General features: G+C 44.3%; 1 protein-coding gene across 2 annotated transcripts; it reads right to left on the reverse strand.

Annotated features, from left to right (window-relative positions):
• Window positions 1-62: 62 nt before the first annotated feature.
• On the reverse strand, window positions 63-16,740 carry Cad74a (cadherin 74A). Of its 2 annotated transcripts, XR_013088315.1 has the most exons (15): window positions 16,277-16,740; window positions 8,868-9,171; window positions 8,065-8,336; window positions 7,665-7,829; window positions 6,804-7,242; window positions 5,920-6,161; window positions 5,304-5,828; window positions 4,836-5,188; window positions 4,500-4,714; window positions 3,838-4,397; window positions 3,438-3,746; window positions 3,065-3,359; window positions 1,322-2,966; window positions 710-1,209; window positions 63-675 (listed from the first exon to the last, which is right to left on the reverse strand). XR_013088315.1 is itself a non-coding variant. In XM_076830462.1 (14 exons), the coding sequence occupies exons 2-14, from the start codon at window positions 9,163-9,165 to the stop codon at window positions 999-1,001; spliced, it is 5,529 nt and encodes a 1,842-aa protein (XP_076686577.1). In that variant the 5' UTR covers window positions 9,166-9,171; window positions 16,277-16,740; the 3' UTR covers window positions 63-998. The 2 variants fall into 2 exon arrangements, 1 of the variants encoding a protein (XP_076686577.1); XM_076830462.1 differs by having other exon boundaries at window positions 63-1,209.
• Between the last annotated feature and the right edge of the window lie 7,210 nt (window positions 16,741-23,950).

Genomic DNA, 23,950 nt, shown 5'->3' on the forward strand with positions numbered 1-23,950 from the left:
TAAAGTGTAATCTTGCAATGTTTTACAGAACTTAACCTGTGAAGCGTGTAGGAAGGGCACCATTTGCTATAAACAAATGTACAGATTTATTTCGTCCTTAAATACTACATATATTACAATAGAACACGATAATGTCGCGAGTGTTGTGAGTAGAATTCGTGTACAGCCTAAGAAATATACAATTCACGCGAGTTAGTCCGCTTAATCTAAGAAATGCCATTGCATTTCGCACGTGTCGCCGTATTTTGGCACTTAAACATCTTACATTATAGCACCATTGACTTGAACACCGTCGACTTCGTTGTACGATCGCAGTCACATGACTTCATCTCTACAGTTCAATTCCTTCGAACGTCTATAATACAATTCATTGACAACGTATCAGCCTTTCCTTCGTTTCCTTCGAAAAATGTACTGTACTAATCACTCGATCGAAACATCACATACAATTTCGTTCATTCGTTTCTTCTACTATTAAAACACGCTGGTCTCGATACCATAGCTTGACTTTAAACATCTCAAAATTCGTGGAATGAAGCTTGTAGCGCGTACCCTGAACGTTTATACTTTTGGAACTTTAAGAACTTAAAATACAAATGTATATTTTGTGTCAGTCGAATAGTCTTGAGAAAATAATTGAATTTAAAATTCGTTGTACTGCTTTTCTGATTTGCCCTCGCAACCACTGCTGTTTCGAGGCACTTCCAACTCTGTATTCACACTTGTTTAGTATATTTTTAATAAAGATGTTGATACACCGAATATTAATGATCAGCTGCATCAAAACGTCTCCCCGATTCCTGTTGCAAATTACGTGAGCAATAAATTCCACATGGAAGCATCTAATTTCTTCTGTGAATTAATACAGGTGTTCATCGATCGAAGTCACACTCCTGGACAATCTACTTCGATGCAATTTCATACTTTCCAGTTCATAACTAACAATTCCATGCTTCTGTTTTCTAAGTCATAGCCTAATTCGAGATTTCACGCTTCCTTTACGTTCTAGATCCAAGGGTGCTCGGGTGATAGAGCGTTGTGTCAGCACCCCATTCGTACGGGCCTTCGTGGGGTCCTAAGGAAACTATGGTTCCAGGACCTAAGGTCGTATGCGAGGTGGCACTGACCATTCCTGGACCAGAGGAAACGTAGCTCAACGGTGGACGAGGCTGTTCACGTAGACGTGCGTGCTTTACATGCCTTTTGTATCTGAAAACGGTATAAGATATAATATTTCTTTACTTAGTAAGTTACTTTCATTTTAAGTATCAATCAAGAGTCTAATACTACTTTATATTAAATAGAAAGCTACGACACTCACTTGGCGTGCATACAGCAAAGAGCACAACTGGATACCACAGTAGCAACCCCAACAAGAGCCGCGATCGCCAGCACCCACATCTGCGTCATTGAGGCGTCAGCACGGGCCACCACAGCAGCACAGTGCTGTACCTTCTCCACGTGGTAAGTCCTGTAAACCTTCTTCAGCTCCTCGTTCCTGGGATCCGTAAGAAGTGCCTTCATTTCGCCCAGATCGTACACCTCCTTGCCAACCATCTGGAAGCAGGAGCTGGTCGAGGAGAAGTCCAACGAATTATCCTCCTTGGAATAGAATTGAGTGTCGTAAACGTTGACGCTGATTGGAAGAGACAGAGCATGCTGCACAGCTCTCTCGAAGTCCTCCAGCGTCTTCCTGACCTCCACCGGCGGCCTGGAGAACACGAACTTCAGCATGTCTCTGTCACGCAGCAAGAAGATTCTCAGTGTGATGTTCGTCTCCCTGCCGGGTGTTATCGAATTGTTGGCAGAGATGACGATCTCCATGTAGCCATCAGCATAGTTTGACATGGAGCCTGTTGTTCTAAGCTCTCCACTCTGGGGATTTAGAGACAGGTGCGATGGAATCTCGCGTTTCGACATGGAGGGATCGACCAGAGACGTGAAGGACGCCTTTCCCATGCTGTAATTTATTAGCAGGGCTTCAGAATCAGCGTCGAAAGCCTCCAAAGTGATCAGACTAGTATCAATTGGCACGTTCAATCGAACGCCTAGAGTGACGTTCTGTTTCTTGAACCTGGGCTTGTTGTCGTCGATGTCTAGAACCCTGACGAGAACCTGCCTCTCGGAGGGATCTTGCCGATTGTATGGCTTGGGTACGATGTCAGACTTCTTAGTGGAGTACGGGAAGCATTTTACAGTCAACAAGTGACGGTCAGCTGCCTCTCGATCCAGGCGACCGTTCGATTTGATCACAGCTGAATTGTTTTCAAGACGTTCTACAACGAAGAGGCCAGCTTCGTTACCATACACGATCGCGTAGTCGATCATCCCATTTTCATCTATGTCCTCGTCGATCGCTTCGATCAATCCCACCTTTGTTCCAACTGCTTTCTCTTCGAAGATGGTTAACTCTATCGGCGGACTATCCAAGTTCCTTCTAAAATGTGGCTTGTGATCGTCGATGTCGTTTACGATGACTTGAAGCACCCTGGTTGCCTGCTGAGGGGGATTCCCCAGATCCTGAGCGACTAGTATCAAAGTGTAACTGTCCTTTGCCTCTCGATCCAGCAGCTTCCTCGTTGTAATCAGCCCAGTTTCGCTGTTTATCCTGAACGCACTCGCGTCTTTACCGAAATTCCCATCTTCTAGGAACTTGAACGTGATCTTTCCATTTGGCAAGTTCGGGTCGTCTGGATCCGAAGCTACGACTTGGAACACTGGGCTGCCCATCGTGGAATTTTCAGCTACATGGGCTACCTCCTCGAGGGTTGGCCTTATGAAGAGAGGGACACCGTCGTTGCTGACTACGTCCCCAATGTACAGTGTCAGAATTACGTCAGAATACAGCTCTGGCTCTCCACCATCCTGGGCTCTAATTCGCATAATATACGGCTCCGTCCTTCCTTTACCCGTCAGCGCTCGGCCAGAATAAATCTCTCCTGTCGTGTGATTTATCTTAAACAGTCCTGAAAATTGCAATTCATCGTATTATGACACCAAATGGAAGAGTTTCTAAAGAATGGAGGATAATTTTAATTAATCACGGGTCCATGCCTTCCCCTACCATTTGCTTCTCCTTCATCGATGATTTCGAAGTTAATCGTACCACCGTTGCCTTCATCTGGATCTATGGCGGTGATGTTCACAACACTAACCCCTGCAGGAGCGTTCTCAGGAATCACAGCTGTATAGAACTCTTGCTGAAACATTGGAGTGTTGTCGTTGACGTCTAGAACGTCGACTGTCACTAGAGCTCTGGTGCTCCGTTGTTCTGCACCACCTTGAGGCATGTCGGACGCAACCACGTAGAAGCGGAGAACCGACTGTTTCTCTCTGTCAAGTGTTGTATTCGTAGCGATCTGTAAGATGGATCGTTTCAATGGTAACTACAAGCTTATGATATTTCGATTAAAATATTTAAGGACAGGATGGTTTACCTGAATGTTCCCTATTATGGGTTCCACCTCGAACATATTAGCATTCTCACCAGTCAGAGAATACCTCACTTCACCATACCCTCTTCTGACTTCTTGCTCGGTGTTAGAACTGTCCATGTCTGTAGCTCGAACGTTCAGCACGATTTTCAATGGCTTCTCCGACTCTAGTACCGAAATCTTGTAATCCTTTTGAGTAAAGATCGGGTTGTTATCATTGGTGTCATGGACTTCGACGATCACATTTGCCTCGGACATCTTTCGCGTTATTTCGTAGTCCCTAGCCAGAGCTCGAACTTTAAAACGAATAAACTGAAAGGAACAAATGGACAGAAGTATTAGACTGGCACATTCCTCGGGCTAAACACTAACACTCTCTCGGTCATTGAAATCTGAACTGTACCTTTTGATTAAGGGCTTCATAGTCCAGTCTCTTGTTCAAAACGACGTTCCCACTCTGAACACCGACGTTAACGTACCCCTCGTCGTCATCCTCCCTCACCAGTTCGAATCTCTGAACAGGATATCCGGTGGTGGGCTCCTTGGCTGACAACATCAACAGAGTTGTACCAAGAGGTTGCTCTTCAGGCACAGAAATCCTGATCGTTGGGTTATTAGGCGACCATCCAGGATTCGTGAATGTTGGGTTGTCATCGCTGTAGGCTTGAATGTATACTGTCACCTCCACCGTGGTAATTTGTTTCTCTTTGTCGACGACAGCGTTCAGATCCTGCGCCTGGACCGTGAGGATTATAACTGCCACCACTTGATAGTCTAACACGCGATTCACTGTTATTTGCCCGGTGGTGGAATTTATACGAAACGCTGATTTGTAGTCGTAGGCAGCTGCGCTCTTGAGAGCCACGCCTGTTTTGTCGACTGCTCTTATAGGCTCCACTAAGGAGTACTCCAGGTAAGCGTCCGAGTCGGGATCTGTTGCTACTATCTTCAGCACAGGATCACCTGTTCAATGAATTAGCGCTAGGTCAGCAGCAAGAAGAATACTTGGTTCACTGTTCGTGTATATTGAGAAAAATTAAAGAAACAAAATGATTTGCGAGTTACCAATGGCCGCTCTCTCTGACACGTAAACTAGGTACGTGGATTCGTTGAACATCGGTGGCTTGTTGTTCACGTCAACTATGTTCACCGTCACCGTGGTGGTGGCAGTTTCTCTGACAGGTGTGCCAGAGTCGATGGCGTAAACTATCACCTCGTACTTTTCACCACCTGTCTCCAGGTCCAAGCGAGCATCTGGGGAAACTGTGATGACACCAGAACTGAAACGTTGACCATCCACTTCAGAAGTTTATAGAAGACGCAATCACTGAGTCGCTTAATATTGGAGAACATTAAGGGGAACTGCGAAAATGTGGCTACAGAAAAAGGAGGGACAGTCACCTAGAGTCTATGACATAATTGTCCTTAGCGCCAGAAGCAATATGATACTGCAGCAAGCTGTCTCTTCCATCAGGATCGTTAGCTACGACTCTGATGACTTCTGTTCCAGGTGACGCGTTCTCCAGCAGCCTTGCTCGATAAGTGCTGGGCCCCGGTAAATTCGACTTGTAATTCCCACGGAAAATGGGCTTTTGATTTCCGGGCACCCCCACCCTGACCGAAAACTTCGCCTCAGAGTATAGTGGCGGTGTGCCAGCGTCTGTGGCACGAATTGCCAACTCGTAGATGCCTCTCTCAGTGTCCCCTGAACGGACTGGATTCGACATTGTCACTTCTCCTGTATCTGCGTTTATCTATGGAACATCTCTGGATATATTCTGGGAGAACTGCATAGCGCTGTTACACTTTATACTGTAATTCTGTAAAATTCTACAAATTCCCATTTCAAAAGTCTGTTCTTCCACGTACCTTGAAAGTGTCGTTTGTCATACTGTTATGGGAGCTTATAGAATACGTTATTCTCCCATTTCCTTGCATAGGACCATCGACGTCCGTGGCCCTGACGAACATCTGAGGATCGAAGCTCGTTGCACCTTCCCGAACCGTTCTAGTGTACTCATCCTGCTCGAATACGGGTTTATTATCGTTGACGTCGTCAAGCTCTATTAATATATTCACAGCAGACACTCTTCCACCCCCGTCTTTCGCTTCCATGGTCAAAGAATACGATTTCTGTGACTCATAGTCCAGCGTCCTCGCGACAGAGATTCCGCCAGTTTTGGGGTTGGTTTCGAATTTATCGGCGCCGAAACCGCGCAACGTGTACGTTAATTCGCCGAAGGCACCACTGTCGTAGTCTCTGGCGAAAACGTTACCGAATCGAGTCCCAATTTCAGCGTCCTCGGGTACCGACAGCTTGTACATGGATTGAGAGAATTCTGGACTGTGATCGTTTGCGTCCATCAATTCTATGTGAACTCTGCTTGCAGCTACCTGAATCCCACGTGAACGACATTTTATTCTACCAATAGACTGAGGAAACTTACATTAGTCGGTTGATTTAAAGTAACGAAAGGATCTGTACCGCTTCGTTCGCAACGAGCGCAACCACTTCAAATTCAAGCTCCCTCTTTGCAGGCTCAGCCACGTCGTAATCCAATACGCTGACATCGTTAGCTTTCACCACGACTGGCACGCGACCTTGAGCTTCTTTAGGGCTGACAGTGAATGCTTTACTGATTCCAGGATATCCTGGCACGTCCCTCAGGGCTAAAGTGTACTTCGCATTCTCGCCAACGTCACCATCACTGACGATCATATTCAGGCCTGTCGATCAACGTCCCTTTATTATCATAGAATTATTAAACACCTACAGAAAGTGTTCAATAACATTTAATGAAACATTCTCTGAAATATGTTGCAATGCTGGCATCCTTCAAAGAAGGCACCGAGCACCACTTTAACTACTATTTGCCCAACCAATCATCTATTCGTTCTCTTAATCGCCCAATGCCCCTAACTTATGAGTTTGTTCACTAGGGATTGCAAACCGGTAAATCGGTTTGAAGCTTTTTTTCACTGATAACGTAGTAGATATCGACGGAATTATGCGCTACATATATGCGCTACTATTTCTCGCGATCTACCGGTAAATCTCGAGAAATACATATTCCTCACGATCTACCGGTAAATATCGAGAAAAACGTAATTTAGCGGTAAATCGATTTACCGGTAAATATCGAGAAAAACGTAATTTAGCGGTAAATCGATTTACCGGTAAATATCGAGAAATACGTAATTTATCAAATTACCGGTAAAAATTTGGCGATTTACCGGTAAAAATTGTATGTATAGCAATGTAGCGCATATATATAGCGCATAATTCCGTCGACATCTACTACGTTATCAGTGAAAAAAAAACTTCAAACCGATTTACCGATTTACCGGTTTGCAATCCCTATTGTTCACCTGGCAAAGGGGTATCCCTTCCAATGTCCTCCGAGATCTTTATCGTGAAGTATTTCTCATTGAAGATAGGGACAAGGTCATCGACATCGGTGACAACGATCGTGACAATGGACGTCGCGGTGTCTGCTGGTATCTCGTTGTTGATCAGCTCCGTCGCCTTCACTTGGAACGTGTAAATGCCCCCGTTCATCAGAATCCTGGGATCCTCTCTGTCGAGGGAGATACCCGTGGTGACGAGTTTGCCGACCGTTATGTCGCCTTCGCGCGAAACCTCCAGGTTAAAGTGGCCAGCGTCATCCTCCTCCAAAGTCAGAAGCAGATTCCTCGGCTCTCCGGTGTCGCCGTCGCGTGCTCGGACCGTCAGGACCGTGTGATTAGCCACTGTGTTCTCCGGAAGCGTTGCACTGTACGGTGCATTCAGGAATACGGGTGGCTGATCCTGAAATCGGGGGAATTCTCAAACGGCCTGGTAGAAACGGACAGCGACGCGTTTAATCGTTTGGAAATCGAAAACTCGAGGATCATCGGTATTAAGTGCCCGATTTTTGTTTAGCTGGGTGCTTCAGGTATTCACCAAGTTCTGAGGAATTAATTAACACTGTGCGGCCGTTACTTAACGGCGAATTTCAAGAATTGTAAAGCGAACAGGTCGAGAAGGAACGAACAGATATAATAAGAGGTTTACCGTTCCGGTGAAAGTTGCATCGCGAATACTCTTCCAGTCGGATGTTCCGAAACAGAGTCACTAGGTAGCATCGTGTATCTTCGCGGCTAGGTTTGATCGTCGACGATCTCGTTAACCGGCGTGGAATGGTCGCGGTGGATTTACAGTTACCTCGGTTACGGTCGAGACCCACTTACCTGAACATCGAGAACGTCGACGGCCACGGTTGCTCTAGCTTGTAACCTCTTCGACACGTCGCTGGCGCCGTCCACCGCGACAAGGTTGATCAAATAAGAGTTCCTTCTTTCGTAGTCGAGCGGTTTCACGAGGGTGATCTGCACGTCGTACTTCCCCTCTGCCAGCTGAATGCATGGTTCTCAATTTACTACGAGCCTGCTGACACGAGTCTAATACCTATCTAATAACGATACTTGAATCTGGACCATTCATGTCCATGAAAGATTGCTCTATCAATTAACCTATGCATACTGAATTTTAGACTTTCGAATACTACACATGGCGAAGTTCATAGATCTTTTTCTTCCTAAGCCAGGGATTGAAAAATCACTACCATTTGTAAGTGTGCTTTAAATGTACCTTCTCTGTGGAAACATTGAATACATCGCAAACATCGTCGTCCCGCGACGCAGGGACACACTGCACTTGAATATCCGCGTTTACTCCACCGTCTCGATCAGTGATCGTGATCGTGCCAGGAGGAACTAAGGGACCACCTACATGTGCACTTTCCGGCACTCTAGCCGCATAAGGTCTGCCATGATACACCGGCGGGTTATCGTTTTCATCCAGCACCGCTATCTCGCGACGAAGAGACACCGTGTTGGGCTCTGATCCCGCGATCCCTTCGTCTAGGAGAATATACGTGAATTATTACGATGAATTAAAGCAGTGATTCGCTTAAAACTTCACCTGTCCCTCTTTCAGAGTGTACTAATAACTACTTGCAGTGGCGCACTCAGGATTTCATCTTGGGGGAGCCGAATTGAACGGATAAAAATATTTTTAACGCAAATTCAATAAAGCTCTTTAGGTGATTATAAAAATTTATTTAAAGAATAAAATCCGTATTTCTTTTCTTCTTACAAAGCCCCTTCTTCGGGGGTTGTCAGGTCCCCTTAGGCCGCACTGGGTGCGCCACTGATTATTTGTGATAAAAATAAACCATTTCTGGGGCCCACTGTCTCGAAAATGGGAAAGTGGATTTATTTTGTATCGTGCTGATCTTAAAATTTCATAAAAATTCAATGGCACAGTAGAATGATCGGTAGCTGATTGGTGTATCGCGTATCCTATCTGGTGGCCTACATATCGTCGATTATCCATTGATATTCCACCGTAACACTGTAACGGGACACCAATAAGAGCAGTATAGTAGGTACCCGTTATGCTGATGATGACTTCGATCAAGTCTTGCATCTCCCTGTCCAACGCCTTTCTCAGAACCACCACGCCACTCTCCCGATTCACGGTGAAGTACTCCCCGCTGATGGAGTAATGCAATTTAGAGCCTTCTGGGTCCTCCCCCTGAAGCGTGTAAACAGGTGCACCCGGCGGTGTACCTTCTGACACGGCCAACCTGGCCATGTCGCCGCCCTGCACGAAGTGTGGTGCCCTGTTGATCACCTGAGCCCATGATGAAGACCACGTGGAGAGCGCGAGGAGTAGAAACGTCCACATCGTCACCTGCGAAGGAGCATAACCAGCGTATTGTCAATAGGTACACCTAAACAAAGCAATTACAATTTAAAGCTGTAATTATTACTCTGGAAGCTTTCGTGGTATGGGTTCTCGCGATGAAAGGTATCCGATGTTTCCAAGTGCAAGGGTGCCTTTTCTAAAAACGTGATTCTGACATTTTGCTAGTATCACAGTAGCTGGAATATTCGAAGACGTGCTACTTCCGTTAATAATACTTTCATTCTGTTAAATGATTAGCAGTGTAAACACAATGTATGCAAGTATCCTCTATGTAACTATGCATACTGTTCGCACATTCTTCTGCGTGTGATTCGATCACTCTAATTAAAAAGTATAATGACATCTACTGACGCGTGTATACGAGCGTTGCTATTAGCATTGTTGGCAGTCAAGATGAAAGCTAAGGTTGCACACGTCGAGCGGAGATTACGACAACTGAATTTTAAGCATAAAGAATGGGTACCTAATGAGAATAATTACGAGTTTCTTCGGAACTTTCATTAAGACACATTGGAATAAAACAATTAAGGAAAAGTATTATGTATAAAACTACGCTCTCTCTTGCGTAACAAACGAACACTTCCTATACCATGGTTCGTCACGATTCCGTTCACTTCCGGCCATCGAAACAGTGTATCTTGAACAAGAGTCGTACTACTTAGCAGGACATTCAGCGAAAGGATATATAAAAACTACCAACTTGGAACTCTCCTATTCCTTATGAAACGTATCAAAATTTACCACCCAAACCAATGTTGTGTCACTTCAAAATAATACACATTTCGCAGTGGAAGGTGTCCTTAAAACTTACCAGCGAAAAGTAGAAAGGCAGCTGAAGCGAGCACACATGTATTTATTGCGCAGACGAGGGATCAACGGTCACGGTTGATGGAAAAATGCAAGGAGCAGACCGCAGACGTGTGGGCAGGAAGGAAATAGCTAAACTGTGCGGAGGATGCAGCGTTCTATCCGAGCCACCGGTTTCCACCCGTATAAAACGACACCGTCGAGCCACGTTCTTTCGCGGTATTGAAGAAAAATACCTTGAGGCGAACCACGAGCTTTGCAGCCACCGCGCGCACTGTTTGAATGACTTCAACCCGTCCTAAGTGCGGTCAGTGAAAAGCCGTTAGAAATCAGATTCCATTTCAGGAGTTCGCGGAACCTCTCGTCGTGATCCGTAAATTGAATTGTCCTGTTACGCCAACGTGAAACCTTTATCTCCACCCCTTTTCTTTCAACTCTATCCTTCTTGTCGAATATACAACGTGGCGTGAGGAAGAAACAGACCAGAGTTCCGAGGCACCGTAGAAGAAAGCGTAAACTTTGAGAATACCATACAACAAGCTCTGAACTTGGTGGATGTCGTATGAGAGAGAACAAATTTCGCGGGCTTCGCGTGAAAAAGCCAAAATTCAAAAAATGTTCTCTGAAAAATCTCAAGTTTAGAGGATTCCGTACAAGAAACCATAAATTTGGAGAATATTTCACGCCACAGTTGTCCTTTGAACGGTTCCATAAATCTTACACACGGGAAATTGTAATTTACATAGATTTCAAGATCAAGTCGCGAAATTTCACGGGCCAATGAATATCCCGTATCGGCGTTGCGCAGATCCGTTACGATCTACGACGGTAACTTTCTAGTAGAGCCTCCAGACAGATTCCGCACAAAAGTCTTGCACAACAGCATCGGTTGAGATAAACGTAGAACGCGTTCCACGTTGTTCTCCCTCCGTCATAACTCTCACTCGGGGCGGCAACAGTTTAATACGGAATCAAAACCACTCGACCAACAACATTTCCCAGTTATACCTAAACCGAGCCGCCATAATATTCAGACCGTGTTACTTTGGAATGCAGGCGTCGAGTATTTAGAGCAAATCGCGGCCAAGATATCAGACTGTACAGTAATCGTGAATCTCTTAACACCGAACTCGAATTATGTTTATCGAACTTGTTAATTCGTGACTTGGAAGACTCACTACTCTGCGCACGAGCATGTGCATAAATTGCCCACCTTCTCTTCACGAGCAGAGCAATTGCACTTTCCGTTGAATTAGAAAAGAAGCCCATTGGGTTTCGACTTTTGTAGAGTAGTAGAACCGTGTTGAAAACAACGCGTGAGCACTAATCACTCCGCGGAGACGTACGAACAATCACGGGGGACAATTCCTCAGTAATTTGCCGGTGTCTTCTTGCATGCCGCTGGTTGACTTCCGTGTCCCGAAGGTGGTTGTCAGGGATTGTCTTCGGGAAACGTAATTATGAAGCAAATGGGACTCGCAGGGAGTCGCTGATGCGTTGCAATTGTACCGCGGGTTCTGTATAACTGCAGCCACCGTTTTATGGCGCGGATGCAGTATTTATTCAATTAATTGCTAAGGTACCTATGTATAAAGTGTGAAAGTTAATAACCGCTGAGTGTTTCAAAGGAATTTCCAGAATTTTCACGTGAACCCAAGCGTGCTGCTTGCACAGTATTAGCAATCATAATTAGACGCTTGCATTGTATCGGTATAAGTACGGTTTCCACAGCTAGGCGTGCAACGCGGAAAAGCACGGAGCGTTCAAGTCCATGACGCGAAGCGTGTTTCTATCGTGTGGATGCCCACATGAAACTTTAAACAGAAGTGGCAATTACTAGCAAGCGAGTGTAAAGCGATACTGCGAGATTAAGCAAGGGTCTGGACTGCAACCAGGAAGAGCTGCATAGATTGCGCATCCGTAATGTACCGCGAATAATCAAAGTCTGATATAAATCGGTAACGAGATTACTGTTTCTTGGCTCAAGGAACTAGAAAACAAAACATTAATAATTGGGTTAAATGAATGTTTGGAGTTCAATTTACATTATCGAATACTGAACACAGGAAGATCCACGGGGAATGATATTTAATGAAATTCTGGCCTGCAGGATTCTTTAATTGTGTTAAATTAGGATAGCATAGGCAGTGGATCCTTGAAAAGGAATGATCAAGTAGTGACATGAAAAGAATTTTGATTAATCTAGGGGGAGCCTTTCGTATGCGACAGTTTATTAATAAATACATATGTCCCTTTAGCACCTCTGTGGTAAATATTTCTTATAAACAACTTAACAGTAACATTTATGCTGCCTGCAATTTGCTATTTGAAGTTTAACTGGCCGAGATTCGGTATATGGGTCACAATGATTCGAAACACGTTCAAAATAACAAGATGAGAACGTTCCACGCGCTCTAGACTTGAAATAAAAGTGGTCGTTACTTTCAATCAATGTGAAATGACAAAATTGACTGGCCCATTTGGCTCAAGGAGAAAAGTGCACTGTTGTTCTTTTGCAAATAAGGTCTTCAAAAATGCCATTCTATTCACATAGCTCGCTATATTCTCCTGAATTATGTTTCCATATTCTACAGGAGATCCATCACCTCAAAATGAATGTAATAGGAAATGCATAAAAGATTCCTGAAAGTGCAACCAGTACGATTCCGTTATTTAGGTCGTGCTTATTCAGAGGAGGCTCTTGAACTAACAGGCCAGCATTTGGCAGTTACATTCAATCAAACCAGAAATGATACCGTGAAATTAAATGATGGACCAAACCTGTTCAACCAGAAAGTCACAACTGCAACTACGTTCTCCTACTGCAACCTATCGATATATATATATATATATATAATCATGTACACTGTGAAATCTTGAACGTGAAAATGTTGTCTCCATACGAGTTCTAGTTTATTGCACTACTTGAAGAGGAGTGCGCAGAAGAACGGGAATTCAAGGAGCTCCCTTCTTTTTCTTCGTTAGCGTCCAATGTCAATATTTCATGCGATGACATGTTTAATTTCCCCAGCTTCTCGAGTGAGCATCAAAACATATCAAGTCCGGATCCAATTAACCACACCCCCTCGTACTATACCTACTCTATAAAGCACGAAATAGTGGCACCGAGTTAAGTTCAATTTCACGGACTGTTGTTCAATTAATAAGCAAACCGGTTTCGTCACCGGTTAAAAGTATTCCGCCATTTATTACATCCCGCAGCAATTAGTTTCCGCAACGTCTGATAGAAAGCAGTTCTTCTTACGCTTACTGATGCGTTCGCTATCGAGCGCTGGTTCCCATGAATAAAAAGGGTATTCGTAGGAATTGCCGTGGCAGCGTAATGAGCCGCAATAGAATTCTCTGAAGTAAAACGTGGTAAAACGTGTCACGGTATAATACACCGTTCTGCCGCGATGCTCGTACAAACATATTTCAACGGTAACCAATGAGACTTGAACTATTTAGTCGATCATCGCTCAGCACCTTAATGTGCAATTATGCCACGCACAGAAATGCCAGCCATCAGCTGACCCTCTTTCCTAATCACTGAAATCAGAATGTAGATACATACTTAGGTCCCCAATGCCTGGTATCCACAACTGCCCAGGTACTCCAACACTTAAATACCAATTTACTTAAGGTAATTGAACGCACAAAAGCTCAGACACCGAGGTACTCGCGTACCCTGGCACCAAGCACCCAAGCACTCGGCTACACACGTACTAACAAGTGAACATTCACTTATAGCGAATAAAGTTTCCCGATTTGGAATATATTTTTTGAAAATACTCACAGTAACTAAGTAATCCTGAAAATTATATCTGCAATGGACCTATTTTACTCATGTTATTGAGGCGTACGCGAAAAACAGAAAAACACTCTCATTTAAGGATAATTGGCTAAAACCTGGCGTCTGTTTGTTTTTTGAGGTGCTGAATCCGAATACGATGTTATCTTTTGTGTAAAAAAAATTTCCTAAGGCAGTTCTCTTAATAAAAAATCGGGTTTTTCGAGATAACTCAAAAAGGAAAGGCCGGGGAATTTTTTAAATAGACGACTTCAAAGTTAACATGGGGAAACATGACGAAAACACTTACAATTTTATTCGAACACGGTAGGGCAGTCGATGTGAAGATCGTTGAACTGGTATCTTGCCCTAGAGGCCTGAGAGTTAAAAACAGGTAAACATAGATTTTGAAGTAATTGGTGCGAGGAATTCGAAAAAAATATTTAAAAAATTATTCGGCCGTTCCTTTTTTAATTATCTCCAGAAAAAACGATTTTCTATTAAGAGAACTACCTTAGGATTTTTTTTTACACAAAAAATAACGTCATAATCGGATTTAGCACCACAAAAAACATACAGATGCCAGGTTTCAACCAATTATTCTGAAATAAGTGGATTTTACAGTTTTTCGCGTACGCCTCAATAGCATGACTAAAATAGGTCCATTGCAGATATAATTTTCAAGATTTCTTAGTTACTATGAGTACTTTAAAAAATATATTCCAAACAGGGAAACTCCCTTCACTATAAGTGAATGTTTACTCTTAAGGTGGGTCAGGGCCCAATTACCATTTATCCAGGTACTCTACCGATACTTTCCTCCTTGGATGCTCATGAACTGTACAGTTTGGTACCAAGCAATCTCAGCTATAATTACACGAACCTGGAAGAATTAAGCTCTCTGCGCATCTCGTTACCTGGTCAATTTTCGTCTAAGCAGTACACTTTCGTTAAACGACCTACATGTGCTCGACCACGTGTGCCAAATACGAGCACTTCGCAATCGATTCTCGATACTCCGAGGAGGTTGCGAAACCGCGGCCTCTATGAAATTTCGCGTGCCGCCATCGTCGCGATACCGGTCAGGCCAGCGACATTGGCGTAAGACCGTGTACTCCTCGTGGCAGAGAGTGGAGTTTTCGCGTCCGCGGAACCGATTTTCTCCCTTCGACCGCGCGAAAAGGGAACGAGCACGCGCGGCTAACTGTTCCGCGGCTGCTCGTACGGGCCTCGGCGTCCTAGACTCGTTAATCGCCGAGAAAGGCAGAGAAATAGAGGAGCCAGAAAGCCGCGGAGGAACGACGAGGAAGGAGGAAGAAAAAAAAGCCGTTATGAAGACCCTACTCCCGTCCCGCCATTACGTTACGCGCCTGGAATCCTGACACTGTGTGACCAGGTGATGCCAGGATGAATGACTAAGAAAAGTAGCATCCTGCCACGCGCTCCATTCTGTTTTCCCTCTTTATTTTTGATACTGGGACCTGGTTTTCTCGCCAAGAACAGGATCTGTCGCGACGGAGCCTGGATACCCCGTTTTCGAGCGACATTTATCAGCTGATAATCCCTTGGTTGGTATTTAATACAGCACAGAGAAGCCTCTCGTTCAGACATTTTAATTGCTGCGTACTAAGCTGGTGCTCAACGTCAAAGTACGAAGAAGAAACCCAGCACGCGATACGTTCCCATTGTAGGGGTGTCTATCAAGTTCCGTTAAAAATTGCTTGTTCGCGAGAAAATTGGTCAATCCAGTTCTAAACTGGCGGTCTGTTCCAGCTTTTCCTGCTCCACGAACTTGACACCGGTTCCTTGAAACCGAGACTTCGAGTAGTGCACCCGCTGGTCAGACTGGTTTCCGTAGATGTGGCGAAAACGATGACGGAGTTTGGTAAGATCCGCGTGCTTCAAGGCATTGTCATAGCGTGATTGCAGTTGAGTTCTACGGGGGACAAATATGGAGGAATGTGAATGATGTTTTTGGCTGTGAAAGGTATACCGGTTCTTCTGACAGCCCCCACTCCAATAGTCTAATCGAGGATTGGCGCCACGGGAGTTCAACGAATTTGTAGAAAAGCCACGTATCGTTTTGAGCACTGTGCTTCTGTATATATTAAAGCATCGAAGGTTGAAGAAACACCAACAGGTTCTGTTTTAAAAGAATTTTGCGCTGTAAGGTAAACTCCAAGGCTCTGCTCCGTTTCAACACGTGACTACGTCAAGAGAAAGGAAGCCAAAGAGAATCCCAGCGTTAATGAAATTAGAATCCGAGACGATGCTCCAAATCTGCTGTAGAAAACGTCACCTCAAGATTTCTTGTGCAATATTTCTGGTAGTCCAACGATAAAGACACCTTGCTTCTCCATCTATAGTTAGTGAACGCAGTCTATTTAGAGTAGAAGAGATCTACTTGAAGCTTACTTCATTCTTGGATTTCATAGGGACCCACTGAAGCACTCGCGTCGTCTAAGAAAATGTAGAGTAGAGCGAGGATCTTACCTCATAAAGTCGGTCCAAGATCCTTCTTCCTCGCAGCACCGTATCAACTCATCACTCAGCCACGTGTTATTCTTTCGAATCACTGACGGTTCAAAGAACGTTCACGTATTCACTGAACCTCATGACGCACCGACACCACCTTGGTACAAACTGTACGCCCGGCCTATCCTCTCGGTTTCATGAGTCGCCGTTTCGGAAAAGAACCGATGTCTGCCAGCCAATGGACAGGTCTACACTGCATCCTAAGGAGGTATGCGGCCTCTGCTATGGGAGTGGAAGGAATGGAGAGAGAGAAACAGCTCGTCGAAGGAGAGCCTACAGTCCGTGCCCCGTAACTGCGAGCGAAAGGGGGGCGAACCTTTTTGATTCTTTTGTGCCTCGACGTGCCAGGTGAGCCTCTTTCGTGGTTCCATCATGGCTGGATACGCGCGTGGAAAAGGCGCACCTTCAAAAGTATTAGCCACCGATCGATGCGACTGGAAACTCTGCATATTTCCACCTGGTTAACAATTTAATCCCAGAGAATTTCATGAATTCTAAATGTTCATGCTCCAATTACATCGCGAATAGCGGGTTGCAATAAATAATAGTAAACGATTACGTATCGATATTAAGTAACTCCAAACCTAACCAGCGCCACGGAAACTGATTATTAAAGCCATCTTTTCACTATTACATAAGCACTCGAACGCTGCTCGAACAAAAGAAGATTCCCATCTACGATAAAGTTCACAGCAATTTCGCTATTCCTTACCTTCCTCCTGCACGGGACTTAGAAAGCCGAAGCGACAGAAGGAGCGAGCATCCTCGTATAATCCAAACGCAGTAATCATCGTCGCGAAATACTTCATTATCCCCGCAATGGAGCAGATTCTTAATGCCGTCGTTGCTCCATTCTCGTCGCACCGTCTTGCCTTTGAGACCGCGCCAACTGCGACGTGATTCTCATAGAAAGAACTTCGATCCGCAACGAGTACGTGTCACTGGCAATTACGGTGTGTCTTACAGTGGTCGGTCGCTGGTTGCTTTTTAACTTTAATTTATACACGCGTTTTGCAGAACTAGTTTGCCCCTCGAGCGACACGCATACACGCGCGGCGATGCCTGCAACCTGAAAGCAGAGGGACACCCTACCGGAAACGGTGCACGACACACTTACGGAAGCCACGTGAGCGGCATACTTGCACGTAGAGCTTCCTGGCATCCTGCGGGACGCGTGCGTTCCCTCGATAATCCGAGACGAGTAACCGGCAATTCCGTCGATGGGCGTTTATCGTCGTTTCGCGGGCAAACGTTTCGAGCGCATCCGATCCCGATCGTCGATAACGGCCACCGGTCGAACGAGGAAGACACGCGTTCCTGGAAAATCTACGGCACTCGGGGAGATGATGAAGCCTCCGCGGCATTTCCTGCGTGAAACAGCGCGATCGGCAATGATAAGCAATAGTTAAGGCCGCGGGTAATCAATGGATGTCGCAGGAGTAACGTAACTCATGCACGTTGCTGGATAATCGTAAGCAGAAGATGCGAGGAGCATGTTTCGGTAGGGGTAAAGCAAAGGAATTCACGGATGGAATGTTATGACTACGTAAAATTTATTTTATTAAATTTAACTACGGAGTACTGATGCTATGAATTACGTGCAAAACAGAAAAAGATATTTGCTTCAAGAGAAGAGGAAGCTGGCTCCCTTTCGCAAAAGTGCGAACCCTTAAACCGGGAATCCACCGGGAAGCTAAGCTAAGCTATGCTGTGCTATGTTTTAACGTAGATTTTGGTGGAAACGGTTCCATAAGAATGTATTGGTAGCTAATTTTTTTAAAACGTAGCATAGCATAGCATAGCATAGCATAGCATAGCATAGCATAGCATAGCATAGCATAGCATAGCATAGCATAGCATAGCATAGCAAAACATAGCACAGCATAGCACAGCACAGCATAGCACAGCATAGCATAGCATAGCATAGCATAGCATAGCATAGCATAGCATAGCATAGCATAGCATAGCATAGTATAGCATAGCATAGCATAGCATAGCATAGCATAGCATAGCATAGCATAGCATAGCATAGCACAGCATAGCACAGCACAGCATAGCATAGCATAACATAGCATAGCATAGCATAGCATAGCATAGCATAGCATAGCATGGCATAGCACATCATAGCATAGCACAGCATAGCACAGCATAGCACAGCATAGCATAGCACAGCATAGCATAGCATAGCATAGCATAGCACAGCATAGCACAGCATAGCATAGCACAGCATAGCACAGCATAGCACAGCATAGCACAGCATAGTACAACATAGCATAGCATAGCATAGCATAGCATAGCATAGCATAGCATAGCATAGCATAGCATAGCATAGCATAGCATCACATCACATCACATCGCATCGCATAGCATAGCATAGCTTAGCTTCCCGGTGGATTCTCGGCTTAAGGTTTCGCATTTTTGCGAAAGGGAGCCAGCTTCCACTTCTCTTGAAGCAAAGATCTTTTTCTGTTTTGCAAGTATTTCATAGCACCAGTATTTGAGTCACGATTTTGATGTTCTTCTTCGTCACGCTGCTACTCTACTCCAAGTCCAAGTTACACCAGGCTTGCTTCAAGTTTAATACATGGCCGGCAACACTGATTCTACCGTTCATGGAGAAGGAAGCAAGGATCCACGCAGCTCGACGTATGGTAACATGTAGTGTCGAGCGTGCACGCTTGAAACCGCACGCGTGCGCGGGCGACATGCGTGGACGCGCTTGAGCTGCTAGCTGCGTTCGCCTGTTCCTCGCTTCATTTCGCGGTTTTCTCATCAGGGCGGTTCAAGGGGTCCCCGTCGGAGATCCAGGCCGAGCAACGTAACGAGCGTAGGCTGTAAAAGACTTTCGAATGCCGTCAGGCCACCCTGCAGCCTCCTTCTTTCTCCATTTCTTGCCCCTCTTGCAGAGGATCGAAAGCAGGCTCCGCGAAGGAAGCGGAATAAAGACGACTGCACCCAAGATCGCTGAAAAGCGAGAGGGACAGAGGAGGTAGTCGCGAAAGGACAAGAACAAGATTATCTGTGGCCTCTTCTTTCTCGCCTTCAGACTTTCCTTTCTTTTTCCTTGTGACAGGTAAATAGTGGACTGGGGAGGAGGAAAGGTAGCGAAAAGTGGATAAAGACGTTCTAAGAGAAAGGAATTAACTTTTTAAATAAAATAGAATAATTGCATTTTAAATAAAATAGAAGAATGTCTGAAGAGTGGGCTATGGAAGGATAAACGGAAAAACGTTACCCAAGTGGAAAGAAGTTACACAGACGGAAGTGAAATCCACTTCCGACTTGGCTTCCTCCATTCTTCGTCTCTTCTCTAGTGAAAATAAAAAGTGAAGGTAGACACGGTTACCTAAGGGGTCTTACACGATACTTTAGTCGTGTTACTCTAACAAACACCTCCATGTATTTACAATTCTACAAATTCCTGCGGACCGTCTTCCATCAGAACCGCAGGGAATCCCAGCAAATTTTATCAGACGCCCCAGGCTTCTTCTAAAACTTCCATTACAGTAGCTTCAATCCCGAACAGCATCGAGCCGAGGAATCGTGAAACGAAAAAGAGAATGTTCCCAACAGCGAACATCAGCGAGGAGCATGAGAAACGTTCGCCATCTCGGTTCTTTCCAGTTCGCCGACAATTCGCGCTTCTCCGGCCAGAGACCAGAGAATAGAAGGATCCGTGACTGGTGTAAAGGTCGTGGAAACAGGATGGCGGGAAGGAGGACGTCGAAGAAGGAACGAGAGGAATAGAACGTGGAGGACGCTGTTGGAAAGACGAGAAGGGGACGTGTACAGTTACCAAAGGCCGAGGCGAGCAGCTCCACCTCCTACGATAAAGTGTCAGACGCTAAAAAGTCGGACAGAGAGATTGTTTTCCCTCTGTTAGCAGGACGATTCCGAATGCATCCGCTTTGCCGATCGACCGCGCGGCTTTTCCAGCCGGGGAATGGGGGACGTCAGCAATCCGAGCGCTCGTACCTCGGCGAAAGAAGGCTGCTTCGTTAGGCATATTTGCCACGGATCGTTATCATCGGCAGAAGTTGGACGTAATCGGCGATAGGCGAACACCGCGCTTCAGCGCCGAAGGTCGAGACATTCTCAGCGGTGTGCTTCTACTGCAGGCACGTTCAATGTAACTTTAAATGTCACTTAATAAGTTCTTAATAAAAGTAAGGGAAGGATGTATAATGAGGTGCGAAATCTCAAATGGGAATTAAAACGACATTGATATATTTATTAGAATGTATTATTCTGTAAATTGAAATTAAAGGATGGGAAAACAAGTGAGTGATGGGGCTGTAACACGCTAGGAAGCAATCTTTTTATCCTGAGTTGCGAAGGAAACTAAAGTAATATGATACACTGATTAACGCAACGATACTTTATTTATTAGACTGTGATTTATAAATTTGCTTCTTCCTGGTGTACAGGAATAACCAGCGTGCACTTCCGTCCAGTGCGCCATTCTTCTCGAAAAATTACGTTCTCACACGGGATAATAGCTTTCAGTATTACAATTATGGATAATTTGTACTGATTTGATTAAAAATTCATAATGGTAACCCTTAGATTGCCTAGTGTCATTAAATACCTCTGGAGCATCGCGGCAGGTACAGGGATCTTCTTTTTCCTTCGCACGCCTCGTCATTACTTACCTCATCTTTATCCTCGCGTCTGTCGTAATACCACGGTGTCACGTGCAACAAAATGACAGCCACGTAAGTGATCGCATCCCGCACATAGACGGCTGCATTGTTGCGCGGGTGTAAGAGGAAGAAGAAAGCCGTGGGATAAAGCGTCGCTTGCAGAAAGATCAACGGTCGGTCTTCTCTCTTCCTTTCGCTGGAGGTTTCGCTCGGCGCTTGTTACACGTCTGGGAAAACTCCCGTGAACTATATGAAACATGGGTGTTGCCAGTTAGTTAACCCACTTCTCACGACGCGCGCCTTTTGCAGGCAAAACCTTTTAAGGCGATCCCTTCTTAATAGAAGCGCACCTTGTTTGCGCGCCCCTCTGAGCCTGCAACACCTAAGCTACTTTTCTGCTGGAACAGTTTTCAGGAAGTTACCGTTTCTACTGCTTGGAAATTCTGTTCCAAATCTCGCTCACCTACCAATGACAATTTCTACAGATACTCGGATGATGAAATTTCTCTAGAAAACTATGTTTGTAAATTTACTACAGTTTTAGAGAAATTTCGTCAGTATTTTAACGATTATAATTTAGTAAATTTAGACATTTAGAAATCTAGTGAATTTCTAGAGAAATGTCATCAGTTTTTCTATGATTATAATTTAGTGTAAATTTCTAGAGAAATTTCATCAGTTTTTTAATGATTAAAAACAAACTGCGGCTTTAAAACAAAAAACCGGTATGATAAAGACTAGAGATTCATGTGAGAAATAATCGTGCCAAGTTTCATTCAAATCCGTTCAGTAGTTTGTGAAATATCATTGATACCGATTTGAAAAACATAGTTTCGAGAAAAGTGTTTAAAGTTCAAGGTAGGTACATGTTAAAGTGAGATAATTTTTTTATTGAACTCACAGAAAATCTTCGTTTCCAGGGCCATAGAATTGACCTTCCCTTAACGTTATAGTTTCTGCAAATTCATTACTGGAAAAATAGATTTTTTCAACCATTCTAGGTGTATGTAACCCCGCAAGTTCCTTTCTATTGGGACATGTTTGAATAATAATTCCCTTCAATTAAAACTCTGACAACTTATTCGCAAATCAGTGTACTAATTAACTTCTTTCGCTTTATTGAATTTAATGGGTGGAATGCGCAACAGAATAAAATTGGAACTTCAGCCTTCAGCAGTTTGTAAATGACGTAATAGATTCCTGAGTATTGTAACAGTTTCGGTAGACGCGAGGTCTGCGCGACGAACCGGGCCAATATTATTTATTGACGTGGCCAATAAATTATCCAATTAGAGCGAATCGCTTCGGGAAGCGTTCCTCGAACCCTTTTCCGAGATCGACAGCCTCGTTCTCTGGGTGCCTCACGCCCCTTTCTTTTTTTTATTTGATTTTCGATTCTGCACGCACCGGGTAGCAAATCTTTCGTGTAATTCCCAATATTTCCGCGGGCAGATCGAACATGTGTCCTGAAACGGTGTCGATTTCACGGCGTCCTTTTATCGCCGCGAAACGGGCACGAATTTTCAAAGTGTGAAAAGGGTTGGTCGGCGACTACGGGGCCCTTTTCACCGGAGGGGGCAAATCAGCCACTTTGGGGGCTCGATAGTCGTTTAAAAAATCAGCCGCGATCGATGGAAGTTCGCCTCGATGGGTTCTTACACAAGCAACTATATTTACCGCAAGGATTAAGAAAAACTTTGGACTGAATTATACGTGTACTACATTTTTAATACAGTGGATATATTATTCGCTGTGTTCTTTATTTTGCAAATGTTCATTTCCATTCTACGGAATGAAGAAGTTAATCAAATTCAGGAACGATTTTCGTTAAATTTTTTAAAGCATTCCACACTGTGGGGCACGCGTAGTAATAACGTGATTGCAAAGAGAAAGTAGCTTTATACAAACACATCCAGGAACCGTGTTATTGCACGAAGTAGGAGTCTAAGTACGGTTTTTAATTATACGTACGTACATATGTGCTTATATTTTCACGGATCGTTAAGAACAAGCGTCTTCTGTTGCAAGAAAAGAGAACAGGTAAATGTAAATACGAGTTTCGAGGTGTGGAAGTTCCACACACTTCATACCACGGACATTTACATTGAATATTTAACCAAGCAATATAAGTTTCCAAGGATCGAGAACTTCTAAGACTCACAATTTCACGGTAAATCATTTTCCCCGCCATAAAGAACAGCACGACCATTTATCAGTTCTTAACTTTCGCAGTATCCACCATGTTTGCGACCAATTCGTCGTAAAAGTCCAATAACTTGGGCTTTCTCAACGATAAACGTTTCGCTCGAATCATTAAACGCGAAACTTTTAAACACTTCCAGGGAAATCGCAGTAACGTACCCTCTTTACGACTCACTTGTATCAATCCAAGCAGTTTGTGGAACGCTCAGCAGGCCAATGAGACGTGAAAATATATCAAAGGACAGGGGACAGTTATGTTTCTGAAAGGTGATGCATTCCCTAACGTCGGTGCATAATCGCCGAGCACCTTAGATGCAAATGCGACCCATAAAAAGTGCCATTATGCACGGCTTTCGCTTAGCGTTGGTTCAATAGAGTCTATCGAATCGTGTCGAACCGTATCATGCAAATCGGGTGGCATCAATACCATTAATGGTTCGTGCTTGAGTTCAATGGATATGGCCATTGTCTACTTTACTTCTAAATACGTGATTCTTCGCGTGGAAAATGAAAACGTGAGCAACAGTAGATTCATGAACAGTCGAGCAAGAAGAAAACTCCAGAAACTCATATATAATGACACTTCTTGACATAATGCCGATGTCTCGGTTGTTGCAGAAGAATATAGGTCGTCAAAATTTAAATGACAATAACTGGCAGAGAAGAGTTTGCTTAAAAAGTGTTGCAATTATGAAAATCCTATCGCAGGACGGTTTTATAATTTTCACTAATTAAACGCGTCATTATCCGTTTTCCGTTTACGGTATAAGAGAGATTTATCGCAAAA

Source organism: Andrena cerasifolii, chromosome 2, assembly GCF_050908995.1.
Source record: "Andrena cerasifolii isolate SP2316 chromosome 2, iyAndCera1_principal, whole genome shotgun sequence".
NCBI lineage: Eukaryota > Metazoa > Arthropoda > Insecta > Hymenoptera > Andrenidae > Andrena > Andrena cerasifolii.